At 44.1% G+C, this 17,308-nt stretch overlaps 1 protein-coding gene across 1 annotated transcript in view; it reads left to right on the top strand.

Moving 5' to 3' along the window:
* The window catches only part of COL4A2 (collagen type IV alpha 2 chain), a 732,177-nt gene that overhangs the window by 24,601 nt on the left and 690,268 nt on the right, over positions 1-17,308 (top strand). Inside the window, exon 3 of the mRNA XM_078657554.1 lies at positions 8,565-8,616. Within this exon, the coding sequence (XP_078513680.1) occupies positions 8,565-8,616 (52 nt within the window). The remainder of the gene's footprint in view (positions 1-8,564; positions 8,617-17,308) is intronic.

Here is a 17,308-nt window from a genome sequence, read left to right as displayed (position 1 = left end):
CCTGGGTGTGAAATTCAGCTCCGATCATGGAGTTTGCAGAGTTATTCTCACTCCCCGCTCCGCGTAGCGTGCAGAGTTCTGAAAAAATCCACTCCGCTGGGCAGAGTTTTTTCCTCATTCCCGCTTGCCAATGGTAAGTTGGCGAGCAAGGAAAATCTTACTCACACCACCTCCTGACCAGATTTCTCAGTGTGGGTGGTTGCTGATGGCCACTACTGCTCGCTGTGAGAAATCTTCCATTCGCGTTGATGTAGCTTTCGTTCAAATAACTAATCTACTCGAGGGGCAGAAAAAGCAGCGCCCTCTCACAATGCGCATAGTGTCATTCGTGCTTATTTTCCAGCGCGTGACAAACACCCGCCTCTAAATATCAGCGTGAACAGCTCTACCCAACAAACTTTGCCGTTTGCGGAACTCTGCATAGCGCTTTTTTGTCACTTCACTGAGTTCTGCATAGCAGAATTCCGCAAACATCGCCTAGGCCTAATGCTACATTACTCTTGGTGCAAAGTAAGCGGGACAGTGGTATTACTTTAAGAACTGAATCACTTCAGGAGGAAAAATAAACTTGGGTTCAAAAGTTTTTGGAAAAATAAATCACATTTAGACACACCAATATGTTTTGGTTCAAAATTACTATTTGGTGCAAAATTTCCTCTAGGCGCAAAAACCCATTTATGAGTAAAATCCACAATCAGCTGTACAAATACTGTTAGATACAATATCACTTTACAAAAAAAGTTAGTAGGAGTGTGATATCACATTTAAGTGCACAAGCAATCAGTACAGTGGTTGACTACGTATTTTTTTCAGTTTTATAGAATGCAAACATAGCCCAAGGGCATCATAGCTCTTTAGATGAGCACTAGATTGAGTTACACACAGTCAGGATTATTATTCTTTTTTCAGCACATGGATTGTTGGAATTGGCCCTTTATGCAGGGTTATCCCCAACGTTTTGTGTCTTCCTCCTATTTTGTTCCTGACCTGTTGTTGTTGGCCCTAGGAGTTTGGGCACTTTACCACTAAAGTGCATATGCTCCCTGTGTAAATTGATATTGTGATTGGTTCTCCCTGATTGGCATATTTGTTTTACCAGTAGGACCCTAGTAAAGTGCACTGAGTGTGCCAGGGATGGTAAATCAAATGCTACTAGTGGGCTTGCAGCTCTGATTGTTCCACCCACATGAGTAGCCCTGAAAAGAGGTCTCAGGCCTGCCAATGCGGTGCCTGTGCGCAGTTTGTTAACTGCCATGTCGACTTAGCAAGTGCACCCACTTGCCAGGCCCTACCCTTCCCTTTTCTTACACATAGGACACCCCTGTGGTAGGCCCAAGGTACCCCCTGGACAGGGTGCAGTGTATGTGAAAGGTAGGACATGTACTCGTGTGTGTAACATGTCCTGATAGTGAACCACACCTCCAATTTCGTTTTTCACTATTGAAAGGCTATCTTGCCACATAGGACATAATGGGGAATGCTTCGTAACATTTTGCAAGCATATCTTCTCATAGGGATAAGATGGAAAAATTGAGTTTATTATCCCTGAACTCAGGATTTAATAACACATCTTTTAGTAAAGATGTTTTTTAAAATGTGTGTTTCAAAATACCACTTTTTAGAAAGTGGCTATTTTCTTGTTCAACCATCCTGTGTGCCTCTGCCTGGTTGTGGATTTACTGTGTGGCTTTAGAGTGACAAGGGGCTGGGGAGGTGCAGTGGCTCTAGAAGTCTGGATGAGTCAGCAATAGGCTGAATAGGCCTGATCTGCATTTGAAGTGGTGGGAGGAGTAGCACCTGTACCTGAATAGGGATGTGCCTGCCTTCCATAATGCTGGCTCCGCCCCCCTGTGGTTTGTCTGGGGCCAAGGCTCACACTGACAATGGATGTTGTTGTGCACTTGCAGAGCGCCCCCAGAACTGGTTTGAACTGGGCTCAGAAGCGATGCACAAAGAGAACAAAGCAAATTTGGGGTATAAGTATTAGACCTAAAACGCCTGAACTTTAGATCATTCCTAGAATTCAAGAGGAACCTTTGCCAAGAAGAATTGCTGGAGAGAAAGAGAAGTAGTACTGCCCTTGCTGTGTGTCTGGGGTTGGCCTGCAGGTGCTGTTTCTGCCAAGGAAAGGAGAAGGACTCTGCTTTGTGCTGTGTCCGCTGCTTGAAGGAGATCTTCAAGGGCCTGAAGTGTTCTGGCCTCCTGTTCTGAAGTCTCAGGGACACAAAGACTTCACCCCGAGCTCCCCTGAACTCCGCTGGTGAAAGTTCTAGCCTGCCAAGAGGTGCCTGTGCCAGTTTTGGGCCTCTGGAGATTGTTGGTGCTGTCAGGTAGCTGGAAGAAAGAAGAAACTCAAAGAACTACAGAAATCGAAGCATCGCTCTTCTTGCAGCTGTTTTCCCAATGCATCTCCACATCACGAGAAGAATTTTCATGCATTGCCGCACTGCTGCGAATACCGCATCGAGGGATCGTGGTTGAAGAGGACCGTGCAACGCCGCTCACCGCTGCAACATCGATCACCGATGCATCGCGGATTTCCACACATCATACCTGTGCGGCACAATTTCCTGACACATCACCTGTGAACTGGAACTGTCGCGAAGAATCGACCCATCACTCCCAAACAGACCGGCTTCGACGCGACTCGTCCTCTGCGCGTCACAGAACTGTTGCATCGCCTCCCCAAGGTCTCAGGAGTTTTGCATCTCTTTGTTTTCCGACTCTCAGCTATTTGGTTTTTGGAACTTTGACGCATCTACAGGTACTTTGGTGAAAAGTCACACATCCATAGTTTTCTATGGTACAAGTTCTTGAAACCTTTTTAAAGTCATAGTTTTAACAATGTTTGTTGGACTTTTGTTGTTTTGGTCTTGTTTAGTTTAGATAAAGATACTTTATTTTTCTAAACTGTTGTGGTGTCCTTTTGTGGTGTTTTCACTGTGTTACTGTGAGTGTTGGTACAAAAACTTTACAAATAGGCTTTGGGATAAGCCTGTCGGCTCATGCCAAACTACCTAGGGGGTGAGCAGGGGTTATCTTAAGAGTGTATCCCCCTTACCCTGACTAGAAGCAAGGGTCCCTATTTGTACAAAGGTACTTACCTCTGCCAACTAGAGATCCTCATTTCTAACTTGGATATTAAGTGATTTGCCTACAATCACAGGATGTTGTGCCAACAATGGAAATCTCTTGTTACAAATATGGCAGCTCTGGCCTTTAGGCCACACCTCCTTCATGCACATTTAGGTGCAAAATCCTCCCTGGTGCAACATCAGCATGAGTGTGGACAATGTTTGTCAGCCCAAATCATATGTGCAAAAACGCATTTAGAGCTGCAAATGTATGAAGGATTGTGGTGTCACTTTTATGAGCCATATCACATCTAGATGTAAAATCAGCCTCGGTGCAACATCTACTAGAGGATCAAACCACCATTACGAGCAAAAATTGCATTTCGATGGAAAATCAAATTTAGTTGCTCAATTATCCAACATGCAGCATCAGCAGAAGTATGAATGATTGTCTTCTATTTTATAGTTGTGATTATTTGTCAATAATACAATTATTTTAATTACTCAAACAATAAACTTACAGTACTCAAACAAAAGAATAGAAGTACTTTTAGACAATCAGGTGCAAAATCACATTTGGATGGAAAATCACTCATGGTGCAATGTCAGTTGTAGTGCTGAGACACTTTCAGGTGTCGAAACAGAATTAGAAGAAAAACTCATAGAGGTGCATATACACATTAAGCTGTAAACTTAAAATGCAAAATGTGTGTGCTGTCACACTTAGCTGCAAAATCACTGAATACAGAGAGAATATACAGCAGTAAGATGTAACTTTAGGCTTAAAAAAAGTGTGCAACACTATGACATCACATTTGGCTTACAGCACTGTTGAGGTGCAAAATCACCCTGAAGCAACATCCGCATTAATGTGGAAAATATATAGAAACACAAATCATATTTAGGTATAATTCACTTTTACATGCAAATCACTTCCACATGCCAAAGCAGGCTTTATATAAAATAAGCACCATTATAGTATCACATTTAGGCTTAAAATCATATTTAATTGCAAAATCACACCAAGGTGAAGAATCAGTTGTGTGCAATAACAGTAAGAGTATGACAACAGTTTAACACCCCAAATCAAGTTTTGGAGCAAAAACTAATTTTGGTGCAACATCACGTTTAGGTGCAAATCCATAGTCGGAGCAATAAGTTTGTAAACTGTTTAAGGAGCACAAATGCACAGCCATTGCAGGGCATGAACACCTTGCTTCACAGTCCCAGCAATGCAGCAGGAAATACTCTTTAGTTAGGCAAACTTACACACCTCTTACCCAATAGCCTGATAGTGTGAGAGAAATGATCTGGCCTTGCCTAAAATGTGAACAAAACTTTCTTCAAGGAACATCCGAACGGTGCAGATCCAAACAAACTAAGGACAGAAGGGAGCTGATCAAACACCATCTCTGCATACGTTTTTAATGTTGAAGACACCAGTCTTAGCACATAGCTAGAGCTGTGGCTAGGCCTATTAAAAGTTTTGAAGATAACTGCTGAGTATGCTCACGTTTTGTGAATTATCTGTAACGATTTACACTTACATCAGTCATAATGCATTGACTCTAGAGAATAATGTTATTTAGAGCACTTTCAAACTGCAGACAGTGATATATCTGCTGAAAAATATCAATATTAGAAATTCAATGAAAAACACAGAGGTGTCAGTAACGTTATAGCTGGGTGAATATGTCAGTGACAACAGTAACGTTTTCAGCTAAAAGAAAACACAAACATTTACTATTTACAGTTAGCAGAGTTATACTATAACTCTTTCCCCCACCATGCACCGCTTATGACCTCACATATTACATCATTGGTGACATGTTCTATGACACCACCGCTGACATCCCAAATGACATTAATGATTGAAACCCACTGTTGACATCATCCAATGAGTGTGTTATTTTGTTTAATGGTATACATAGTGGCGAGTAACTACCATATTACTTCTCTGCCTAATTTTGCTCAGCCTGTGTCTAGCTAATGCGTGTAAGTGTTTACAATACGCATCTGTTCCTAATGCATGATAGGTGTATTGAGGTACTGAACACTTTATAAATCTTTGTATTTAAGAGTAACTCTGTGTGCAGGTGACAGTTGTCAATTTGTGTCCAGGATGTTCCACACAAGTTTTTTGGTCCACCAGAAAAAGTTTTCAACGGGGCAAAGATTTTACATAGTAGATGCTAAGTATTGTAAGCAGCCTTGAGTTATTGGACAGAATCGTCTCAGCATGACCATTACTAAATAACATCGAATGCTGTGTTCACCAGGTACTAACCTGTGTGCAGGTGTTTGTTTTGCTTCAACAAAAGGGCTATCTGTCAAGGTTTCATCATAGTATGAAGGCGGCAGGTAGTATGATCTTTAGCACCTTTTATTGAATAGTGTCTTTAATGCCAAGTGTTGCATGGACTGTACACTGTTCTTAGTAGATACTTTTAAATACTTGGTGGTGTATTTTTCATGAGCGTTTCATTGTCTGCAAATAGTGTGGTACAGAGTAAACACTCTCCTCGTCACTTTTTACAGTGCCCAGTTTTCTAATAATATCAACTTCATTTATCAATGTAGGCTCAGTGACTGTGAGGGGTTTGATATAGATAAAAGCTGTCCGTAGTTGGGTATTCATTTTGGAACAGACATTGAGTCTTTTGAGGAACCTGGCTTTCTTTGAACAGTTGTTTACAAATTGAACACTGTGTGCAATAAGGGCTTCCCATAGATCTGTGGTTGATTGTTAATGTGAACTAGGCTACCTGTGAAGTGTATGGTATAGAGTCAATGTTGCACATTACACATGCTTGCTACACCTAAAAGAGGTGTGTCTGTGATGGCATTAATGGTGCTTCATTTTAGTCTGAGCTAGTTTGTACTTACTTTCAGACCTCTAATGCCATACTAGTTTAAAGAGTAATGTGTGTAAAAGAAGCTTGGATGATGTCACCAGTGATGTCATCAGTGAGGAAATCAATGATGTGATTTGAGATGTCATCAATGATGTCATAAATTATGTCATAGAACATGTCATGAGTGATGTAATATGTGAGGACATAAGCAGTGCATGGCAGGGGTGCATATTTTAGTTAGCTCTGCTAACTATAACTGGTGAATTTCTGCATTTTGTTTAGTTCAAAACGTTAATGTTGTCACTGACAAATTCATCTAACTATAACGTTGATTTTACCTTTGGTTTTTTTCTGTGGATTTCCAAGTTTTTTTTTTAACAAAAGCAGATCTTGGCTGCGGGGCTCCCCTTCACAAGCCAACATTGGCCCCGGGGACCCCATCCATCAGGGCAGAATTTAACACAAAAAGAGAAGGAGACGGGTGGCCCCCCTCCCCGAGCCTTCATAGGCCCAAGGACCCCATCCCCGGCCTCTTTTTTTGTCTAAAATCAGAGGGGGCTGCTTGGCCCCCTCGCAGAGGCGTTATGGTCCCAGGAACCCCATCCCCCCGGGTGAGAGTTGTATGCCCCGGTGCCCACCTGGGCACCCATAGAGCACATGTTGGGAGCCCCAGGACCCCCACAGCCCCAGTCAGCTCACTGCATGTTGCGGGAGCCAGCTATGCTCCCACCCGGAAGGGAGCAGTTATTTATGCTATCTCCCTCCGGGCAGGAGCAATATGTATTCTGTGATGCTAGCAGGAAAACAGAACACAAGTCTATTCCCAGCCAGAGGGAGTAACTTTAAATCTCCCGCCAACTGGGGGCAGTCCTAAGTGTTTGCTCCTGTTTGGGGGAGATTTAAAAATGCTCCCACCAGACAGGAGAAAACACATTCTCCTGCCCATGCTAGTGCGTGCAGGAAAACTACTCTGTCCTGGGGTTGGGCCCACCGGTACACAGTACTTAGTACTTGAGTCTGCCTCGGGTAATGGAGTCCCCAGCACGTATAAAGGCTGAGGGAAGGGGACCATAGCCTGCTCCCTTTTAAATTACAATACGGCCCTGAGGGATAGGGTGCCCTGTGCCTTTAGAGGGAACTATTTTTATTTTGACCTGGGGGGGGGTCCTTCAAATCCCCCCACAAGGCAAAGGGGGCAGGGTTTCCCTACCATGCCCCCTTATATTAGAATTATTTTTTAACTGCTAGAGAGGAGACTTTGGGCCTGATCACGAGGTGGTGGTCTTACGACCACCACACTCGCGGTGGTGCACCACTCGCAGTAGCACGCCAGACATCCAATGTAACATGCTGAGCGGGACTGGTGCAGTCCTGCTCAGCATATTATGAGTTTCCGCACCGCCAGCCTTTTCATGGGTGTGGTATGCCATAAAATAACTGGCAGTGAGGAAACAAAGGGGGCCCAATATCCCCCTGCCATGGGGATTCATTCAGGGGGGCACAACATGTGCCCCCCTGTCTGTTTACCCCCAGTTCCAACACGCCATGCTGTGCTGGAAAACTTTGCAGTTTCCATTGCGGTGTCTTTTTTCTTGTACTGCCGACAAAAAGACCACCTGCCTGTACGAGTTACACTTGTGATCAGGCAGGCGGTCTTTGCGCGTCTGCGGTGCAGCTGTGCCGCCGGAGAGCCGGTGCAACTGCGCCAAAGTTGTATAATGGCTGGCATGTTTTTCATGTTGCTCGCAGCCAATCAGAGCACTCACTCCCATGGGAGCGAGATGGCCTAAAGGGTCCCTCGGACCAAACCATCCAGATGTCCAAATATTTTCAATCTTAATTTCTCAAAAGATACTAAACCAAAATACCCCAAATCATGCAAAGCACAATCATCGAACGAAGATCTAGGTTCCTGTCGCTTTTGCTGTAATTCCATTTTTCAGTTTTTACAAAGACACTTCTGACAAAAGTCTACAGAAAAGGTTTGGGGATATTGCGTTTTGGGACACCCCTTTTTTTCCGGCCCCTGCTTGAGGGACCACCTGAAACTTTCCACGTACAAACCAGGCAAAAAAGAGCACTTTTGTGGAAAGTTTTGTGAAGTTGTGTCAAATAGTGCCAACGTTATAAGCAAAACAGAAAAGGGATTTCCTATTGAAGCGGTGACCTAACTATAACTACCCAGTGCTGCCTCTGGGGGATGTATGACGTTACAACGCATGCTATTACAACGCATGCCTTTACGATGCAAGTTTTACAACGCAAGTCGTTACAACGACTTGCGCTGGGGGGCGCTGGATAGTGAATAGTTTAATTTACTATTCCAACTCCAGTCCCCGTGGATAGTAGGGAATGTGTTGGAAACTATTGCCTATCCTAGAGCGCCCCCCAGCGCCCCAGCGTAAGTCGTTGTAAAAGTTTGCGTTGTAATGGTTGCGTCGTAAAGGTACTTCTTTGTAACAGTTGCGTTGTAAAGGATTTCCCTCCCCCCCCCCCCTGGGTAATACTACTGTTGTCACACATGGTATGTGAATCACATTCCCTCACTCTCTTGTGTAAACAGCTGACATATTGATGCTAGATGACAGCAAGAAGTGGTGTTTATACTCCTTTACCTGTGTTTTTCTTTTCCTAGGTGTCTGGCACTTGTGGTGGTTATCACACTGGCAGCCGAGAAAGTGCAGGCGGTAAGTCGTTTCTGTGCATCTTTACATGCACAGTATATCACTTGCTGCTTAAACATGTCAGATTTTGGGTCCAGAGAAAAGTGATGTGTCTGGTTAGCTGCTGCTTTTCTTCATAGTTTGTTGAGTGTGACCGGTTGTAACTCCTCCTATCTGGGTCAGCGGTCGGCATAAGCATGGCCTTGTGCAGCTCAGGGTATAGAACCCGAACATAACTGGTCAGACTGAGGCAACTGTGCAAGACGGTCACTGGATACAAGTTATGATGCAGTTACAGTGTTTTCCACATAACAATTGATTGGCAACACTTACCACGGTATATAACACCTACTGCATAATTCCAGATTTAAAAATAGATTGTTTCTAGCTCAAACGGATCAAAATTTATGAAATAAACGGATCAAAATTTATTAAATCTATGCAGCACAGGTGGGGAAAAGCAGTAGAAAACACTCCGAAAAAAGATGTACAAATGCTGTCCATCCATGTAGTATCAATTCCCCCCAGCTGATGGAACTGGATAAAGTATTTTTGTCTGGAGAATTTAAAAAAAGCCTTTCATAATTAATTGTAATTCGAACAGGATAAAAATAATGATTCCTTCTTTGTCAAAATATTATGTTGTTTTCATCTTGTGCCAGTTTATGCTAAACCACAAAAACTGACCTAAAGCTTCAGATATTTTAACATGGCACTCGAAGCGTGAACAAAATCTCAAAATGTTACTATTTTATTGTAAGGTATGTTGTATCTTAAAGCACCCACTATTGAGAGACTTACCTTATACATGCATGTGTTGTATAATACTGTTTTATACAACTGTTTCTTAAAGACAGAGGTGTTTCTCACCGTATCAGAATAAGCTCAAAACTAACATATTTGGAGGCACATAATAAAAGAGGCATGTCTTTTATTGCATAAAGTGAGACCATGCAGATTTGTATTCTGCTGAATGTAACATGGAATGTATTAAACAATGTTGCATTTGGGGGAGGGGGGGTAAAGGTAATTGGAAGCGTGTTTCTGTACTTCTATGAAAGACAAAAGCATTATTTGTTGTTGAATAGCAATGTAAATGGGATCTGATAAATGTGTCAAGTTTTCATTCTTCAAGACTTTGCTTTTTCCTAATTGCTGGGATCCCTTCTCTATCAATGTGTGATACAGAAGCAAAACAGTGAGATAATAATGCAATAGAATGTGCTGCAAAATGCAGCAAAAGTTTTCTATCCACTTACCACTTACCGTTCAAACGACTGGTAAAAAGCCAAGCTCATTATGCTTTCAGTTGTCATGTTTGAGGAATGCCAAATCGGGAATAATCATTCGTCCTTGGTCCATAACATAAAGCCTACCTTCTTTCAGTGAGATAACCCTCCTTTTGAACACGGAAGGCATACCTTTCAACCAATATACCAGTACCTCAAAAAGGGAACCATATAGAGGCGTATTCTCCCTGCTAAAACTACTAGCTGCCTTGCCTCACAGGGTGTGCAGCACTTTCTAGATAGGAGTCTACCTTTCCCACAACCCAAAGTTACTCAGTATTATCCTCTGAATGGCTGTAGCTGACCTATGTTTGCCCATGTTTTTAGATCTGGAGTTAGCCAAGATCTTTCACTTTCACTAAAATTATACATATACTTATAGGGGCTTTAAGCCACCTCTCGTCACCCATTGGTCTGTTATTGTGTCATTCACATTTGTATTCTGCCCATTGCAACATACATCATGGAGCAATGGGTCAGCCCACTTCAGCCACTGGCTAGCTTCACTGTGAATGACAGCATTCGGCTCTTTCACAAAGAGAATATCCACACTAAGCAGTCCCTTCTATTCGAGGGACAAATATGGTAATGTGTGCATTTTGAGACCCCAAAAATATTTTTGCTTTGGACTGATGTTTCTTTTTATTAAGCTTAATGAGGGCCTGGCAGCTTCCCCAGCAATAAAGTTTTACAAAATTCATGACAAGCCAAAACAAGTATTGACACAACCTAAAGGCTAGTTGTCAATGGCATACCTATTGGCTTTGCCAGTGCTTGTTTTTTGTTGACTGTTTTATAAATTACAAAAATGTGCATAAAAACAGCAGTCCACCTAGTAGTTGGTGAGGGGTGTCCTCTGCAATTTATCCTTATTTCTCTCTTTTCTGCCTCCTCCCCTTTGTTCAAGGAGAAAGTCCCATGTTGACTAATGCTGGTGCTCAGCACCTACAGTCACCAGCACAAGTTAAGCACTGCTCTTCTCACTCTTTTAGGGCCCCCTCAGCTTGCATACCACTACTAGTTTTAATGACGGTGAGTTTCTGATGTACTGGCTGCCTTTGATGCGGCGAGGAAGCAAGGGGAGTGAGTCCTCGTGAGGCACTGCTAGCAGTGCAGCCCACCAGGACCCTAGGTGCAGCAAATATATGTGTATCACCTGCTCTAGATTACAGAAGGGTGTGAGCATGCAAAACTATTTTTAATCAAATTTAATTAATAGGTTCACTTTCCCTCCAGAGACATTATTGCCAGGGCCGGAAGTGCCTTTCGGGTCTAACAGATCAGTGGGCGGGCCAGTTTTTTAGCAGTTGTTGGCTGTTTTTATGGCCAGGTGGACTGGATTTTTTCCTTTGATTTCCCTGATTTTGCCACTTTTTAGTTTTATTTTTAGCTATTTGCTTCCCTAATGGGGGCCACTATAGGGGGCCTATTTTTTGTCCCAACCCCCCCCGATTATTGCATCCAAAATAAATCGCCAGAATAGCAGTAGTAACTTCACATATCCTCACGTAATCTCCAGAAATTATATCACGTCACCTTTGCCCTACATGACCACCATTGTGTATTTGTTTTTAACAATCTATATTGAAAACACGAGGCTAAAGCATTTTAATAATCAGTGATTGATAACATTCACGAGTATCCGCCTATTAATGCTTTCAAATGCCTTCTCACTTTTAGGAAGGCAGCTTGATTGGTTAATCACAGGCGTTGCTAAGCAGCAGTAGATGGGTACCAACCCCAAACGTCTCCTAAATTGTGTCTTTTAACTCTTGCTGTTGCTATATTGTTGGTGCTTATCCCCAGTTCTCCAGCGAGATGGCCACAAGGTGAGAAAGAAAAAGTTGATTCTGAGCGTACTAAGGCCCTTTTGAGACCTGGCCAGTACTTGGAAAGTGGGATACTCTGAGGTTACCGAATGCAGTTAGTATCTCCACCTCTGTTACCAAGCTGGAATGCAGAATAACATGCAGAGCTTGGAGTTTCTGGTCCAATAAAAAAATGCGATTCCCCAATTCCTGTCCCTGTCCTGCATACATTTACCAACTTCTTTGGGAAGGCGGTAGCTGTGTATGGAAAAACGTTTAATTGCACTCTGTGCAGTGCTCAATTTGAGCCTGTGATTTCCGGTGCTCGTCACCATAACCACATTGTCAACAACGGCGCTTGTGATCGTCTGCCACTGTGCCACAAGGTGGTGCTGTCTGGCTAATTTGGAGATGACCACAACAACAGTTAATTATTGATTCTTTGTACATTAAAAATAAGTATTAATTGTCACCCAAGCCATTGTTATAGCTTTGGGGCCCTGGAATAGTCAGAATTGTCACACTTGTAGTAGTGTGATGGTAAATAGTTGTGTTTTTATGAACATTGGTAGCGCTAGAGGGATCAATGTGTGGCACAAGCTGCAGTGGCCTCCTGACAAGAGCCTGGCACTTAAGTTTTTATGCAAATTAAGCACTGTGTATTGTACTGTGGTAAAACTTGGAATCCAGTCATGTGGTATCCCGGTGAGATATCCCTCCGCACAACTCTGAATGGGCGCCTAAGTGGCATTTAATTTGAGGTACTGGAGATTAAATTCGAGTTTTCCCTGTGCAAGGCACTTAAGTCTCTCAATTTTTCAAACTAAGTTCACCATGGCAAGTAAAGCTCCTGGAATGCTGCAAGTGACGGGGTCAAGTGCTTTCTAGGTCTGGTGAAGATATTTCTAAGTTTACCTGCCTGTTTCTGCTTCTGACTGACAGTAGGAATGCTTTGTTCGGTGCTGGCCAACTTCACTGCGGCTCACTGCCTCTGTCACTGGTCTAGCTGATGGATTTTATTTTTTTAATCTCTCGCGCTCTCTTTTTTCCTATACCGATATTTGGGTCAATGTAGTTAATTTCATGGAATGCAAATATAGGGATGCCACAGCCTTGAGTATGCATGCTGTTTTTCTTTAACTAATCCATTCACTGCAATTGACACAAGTTGGCGGAGCTGCTGACATGAGCATCAATCACAACCCTTAAAACCATTCTTGCATACGTGGGCAGAATAAAACTTTCATCTCTGGTACATTCCATGACACACACACATCGGGGGCATGAAACACACCTGGGCTCAGAGTAGTTCAGAGGCCCAACACTGCTTGATCTGAAGTAACTCATTCCTGGCCGATGCAGCAATTAATCTATTGATCTGCTGAAATAAAAGCAATTTGGACTCCTAAGATGTGGAAGTAATTGATTTAATGAAAAGGGACAGGCTCTACTATGTGATTCCCCTTCCCTGACCTTCCATAACTACCACCTGCCTACCTTAGTACCATCATCCCATTGGGACAAGAAAACAGCCAGGGCTGGGAAGTTAATGTGACCAAGCTTATAACATCTGTAAAAATGTGCTAGCTTTAGATACCCTGAATTTTTGTTTATAAGTGAGTCATGGTAAAGCAGGCCTCAGCCAGTGACATGGCTGCTAGCGCCTTCCTCTCGCTCCTCCTCCCGGTTATAGTGTCCACTACGGAGATCCCATGTATATGCAGGGCATGCAACCCTCAAAGGAATGCCAAAAGTCCTGAGAACAACCCTCACAGCCATCCTGCAAGCAACAAAGAGGATGGGAGTCAAGGCTAAAAGATGTGACCATGTCGCACTAATCGTGATCGGAGTTCATTGGCTCCAAGGATAAGCCAGGCCTTGAATACGTCAATACCCCAAAATAAGAGAGAAATGCAGTGGGACCACCAGTTGCCTCTGGTTATGATCTTCTCTGCCAGCATTGCTAAATCTCTTAGAGGAGCTAGTTCCAAGAAAGTTATCTTCTTTGTGCCAGCAGAATTATTTGAATTGGATGCCTGGATGAAGGAGGGAATAACACATTGCTACATCACAACAGATTCCAAACCATAAAGCAAAAGGCCAGATGGCAACCCACAGCAATAGCACAAAAATGAAAAAGCTGTGGAAGCAAAACAAAAGTTCTTGAAGGATCCTGGAAAATACATCACACCGCTTAAGAATATTTATGCAGAGGGGTTTAGGTGATGTAGACGTGCAACCGTAGCATAAAAGATAAGGTTGCCCTACATACAAGCGAAGAGCAATGAAGGTGTAATTTGTTGAAAAACATTTCTTCCCAGATCTTCATAAATTCAAAAGCACAGCCAGGATTATCGTGACACCTACGCCTCCACAAATGGTTAATTCACCTGCCTGGTACGATAATGACCCAGATGAGGTAGTTCATACAGTCAGTGTGGAACAGCAGCCTACAAGAGAAGCAACAGCTCAGTTGATTCTGCTGCACTGTTGACCCACTTCGACACAGGATGGGGGGCTTGGGTGCAGTGGTGCTTGGCGGCGGCCGGTTTTGGCGGTCCCATAATCCTCATGGTTCTTCTCGGGGTGCCTGCAGGATGCTGGGGAGAAACTCAGCTACTCCATGGGAGTTCTTGAGTCTTCATTGAAGTCAGGCCATCCTCCCTGGCTTTGGAGGAACGATGAGAGGTGTTTGGTGCAGTTTAGATGGAGAACAGCTGTTAGACCTGGTATTTTAGCGGGTTTATGCCAAGACTTTTTGCTTTTTGGCTTCCTGTTTTTGACCCATTTTTAGTTGGCTTTAGGACTCTATGCACTTTACCTCAGCTGATCAGTGCTAAAGTGCAAATGCTTTCCATGTAAATTGTGTTATGGATTGGTGTTTCCATAATTGGCATATTTGAATTATTACTTAGTCCCTAGTAATGAGCACAGGTGTGCCAAGGGCCTGCAAAGCAAATGCTAATAGTTGACTGGACTCAAGCTAGCCTGGCTGATGAAGGGTGATGCCCTGAAACTGGTCCCAGGATGCTTGTTTCCGGTCCAGGGAGGAACTGGCTAGGCAGTTTGGGCTGGACTGTTCCTACAAAGAACAGGGTAAGAACTGATTTGCACACAGCTGCGTCCAAACTGGGGTGGCATGATGAGCAAAAGAATGTTGGATTAAACCCAGATCTTTGTGACAGGTGGTGAATGTTTGCATTGTTCATTATTCTGTCCATCATTTGTTACTTTTGCAGTTGTTACCCTAAGTGGGAAGGGTATGCCCAGACGTGGGTCTTGTGCTCACTGCGCCACTGGACTCAAGCTAGCTTGGCTGATGAGGGGTAATGCCCCGAAATGGTCCCAGGATGCTTGGTTCTGGTCAGGGAGAAACTGGCTTGGCAGTTCTGGCTGGAGTGTTCCCGTAAGGAACAGGGTCAAGACTGACATTCATATGACTCGGTCCAAACTGGGGTGGTGTGGTGAGCAGAAGAACGTAGGATTAAACCCAGATCTTTGTGACTGGGGGTAAATGTTTGCATTGTTCAGCATTCCGCCCATCTTTTGTTCCTTTTGCAGGAGTTGGCCTGCTGCACTGGTTGTGCCACCCACACAAGTATCCTTTCAAAGGTGTTTCAGACCTGCCACTGCAGTGTCTGCACATAAAGTTTTTAAATGCCATGTCGACCTGGCAAGTGCACCCACTTGCCACCCTCTAGCCTTCCCTTTTATTACATATAGGTCACCCCTAAGGTAGGCCCAAGGTAGCCCCATGGGCAGGGTGCAGTGTATGTGAAAGGTAGGACATTTGCTGGTGTGTTTTACATGTCCTGATAGTGAAACACTGTGCATTTTGTTTTTCACTATTGAACGGCTGTCTTTCCCATAGGCTATCTTTGGAGCTGCCTTATAACATTTTACATGTGTAACTTGCAACTGAGAACAGCTAGAGATTTGGAGTTTAGGCTCTCTGAACTTGGAGTGACAGGAGCTGGGGATGTGCATTCACTCTAGACAATCACGGGGGGTGTCCTGCCTTTCCTTGGTGACTCATAGCCAGGCTGAATAGACCTTTCTGCATATAGAGCGGAGGGAGGAGTTTTCACTAGTACCTGAATAAGCTATGCCTGCTCTGCACAATGCTGTCTCCACCTCCTGTATCGATGCTGGACCATGGAGGACAGAACTGGGGTTTACTAAGCTCAGATAATCTTGAAACAAAGACTACAAAGAGAAAATGGGGTATAAGTAGTAGATCTTCAACCTCATTACTTCTGGACTAAGAGGACCCTGCCAGGAAGAAAAGCTGAAGGGCTGTCAGGAGGAGTACTGCCCCTTTGCTGTGTGTTGTTTTGCTAGGTTGGCCTGCAGTTGCTGCTTCTGTCTGTGAGCAGTGAAACGGACTGGACTTTTGCCTGGCTGTCTGTGAGCAGTGAAACGGACTGGACTTTTGCCTGGCTGTGGTATCCTTCTTAAGAAGATTATGCAAGGGCCTGAAGTAGAGCTTGCCTCCTGTTCTGAAGTCTCAGGGACACAAACACTTCACCTGCAACTTGATAACAGCATCTGAATTCCTCTGCTGCATTCCTGATTGCCAAAGAATGCCAATTCCAGTCCCTGGGCCCTTGGAATTGTGTGGTTAGTGTTGTAACCCAAGAAAAATAACACCAGCGAGGTAGACGCCGGGACCAGTGACACTGCGACCTGCACCAAGGCCGTGGGCACCACTCATAAGGTCCACGACACACCGCCCTGCCTGCACCGCAACTCCAACACCCGCTGACACTTGCAAGTTATTGATCTTCCCGCCGCCAGCACTTGCACCGACATCTGTCACCGGCAGTGCCTACATCTCTTCATCACAGAGCCGATAACCGATGTGGGTGACTTCCTAAACTCATCGACACCACACTGCTGAACGGAACAGATATCTCACCGCCAACACCGCCTCACCTCCCCTACCAGCCTGGACTTGACACAGCGCCTCCTTGCGGACTTGACGCCTCGCCTCCTCAGTGGCATTAAGGAGCCGGCCTCGCCTTGGTCCATCGATGCCTCACCTCCGTGACGCCGTGCACTGTTCGTTAACTTCGTTTTCCAAGGTACTGTTACTTGGGGTCCGTGTGACTCCATGGCCAGCCCGTGCACCTCCCAGTCAGCGCCATACTTGGGATTTGGGCCTGTCATGACAACATAATAGCTCCAGTTGGAGCTATATGTTGCTACAAGCATTATTTTTGCATGAATCGTTGTAAAAGTGATATCTTGATATATTGTGGTCACTCGTATAGATATGATGCCCACGCCAGAAGTCGGGTACAGACAATTATTAATTAATACAGAGTGTTAAGGTCTCAGCATGGCCCCTGGGGGGATGGAGAGTTAGTACAACAACAGTTTCTTCACTGTAGTTTTCTAGTAAGTTTCCTCCATCCAGAAATTTCTGCTCTTCTCAGGTTCAGCTTCTTGTCCGGGTCCCGTCAGATAGAAGAGTTATCCCTCGGACCAAACAGCAACCATAACGTAAGATTGGGGTATCACAGGCAACCATTATACTGTCACCACGCCACCAGGTTGCTCTGTGATTGTGCTCTTGACGTGATAATATGGGTGAGTTTTACATGTTCCCTACCGCCA

The sequence above is a fragment of the Lissotriton helveticus genome, chromosome 8 (assembly GCF_964261635.1).
Source record: "Lissotriton helveticus chromosome 8, aLisHel1.1, whole genome shotgun sequence".
NCBI classification, from domain to species: Eukaryota; Metazoa; Chordata; class Amphibia; order Caudata; family Salamandridae; genus Lissotriton; species Lissotriton helveticus.
Note: the sequence above shows the minus strand (reverse complement) of the source record. Positions and strands in the feature narration are given on the sequence as shown.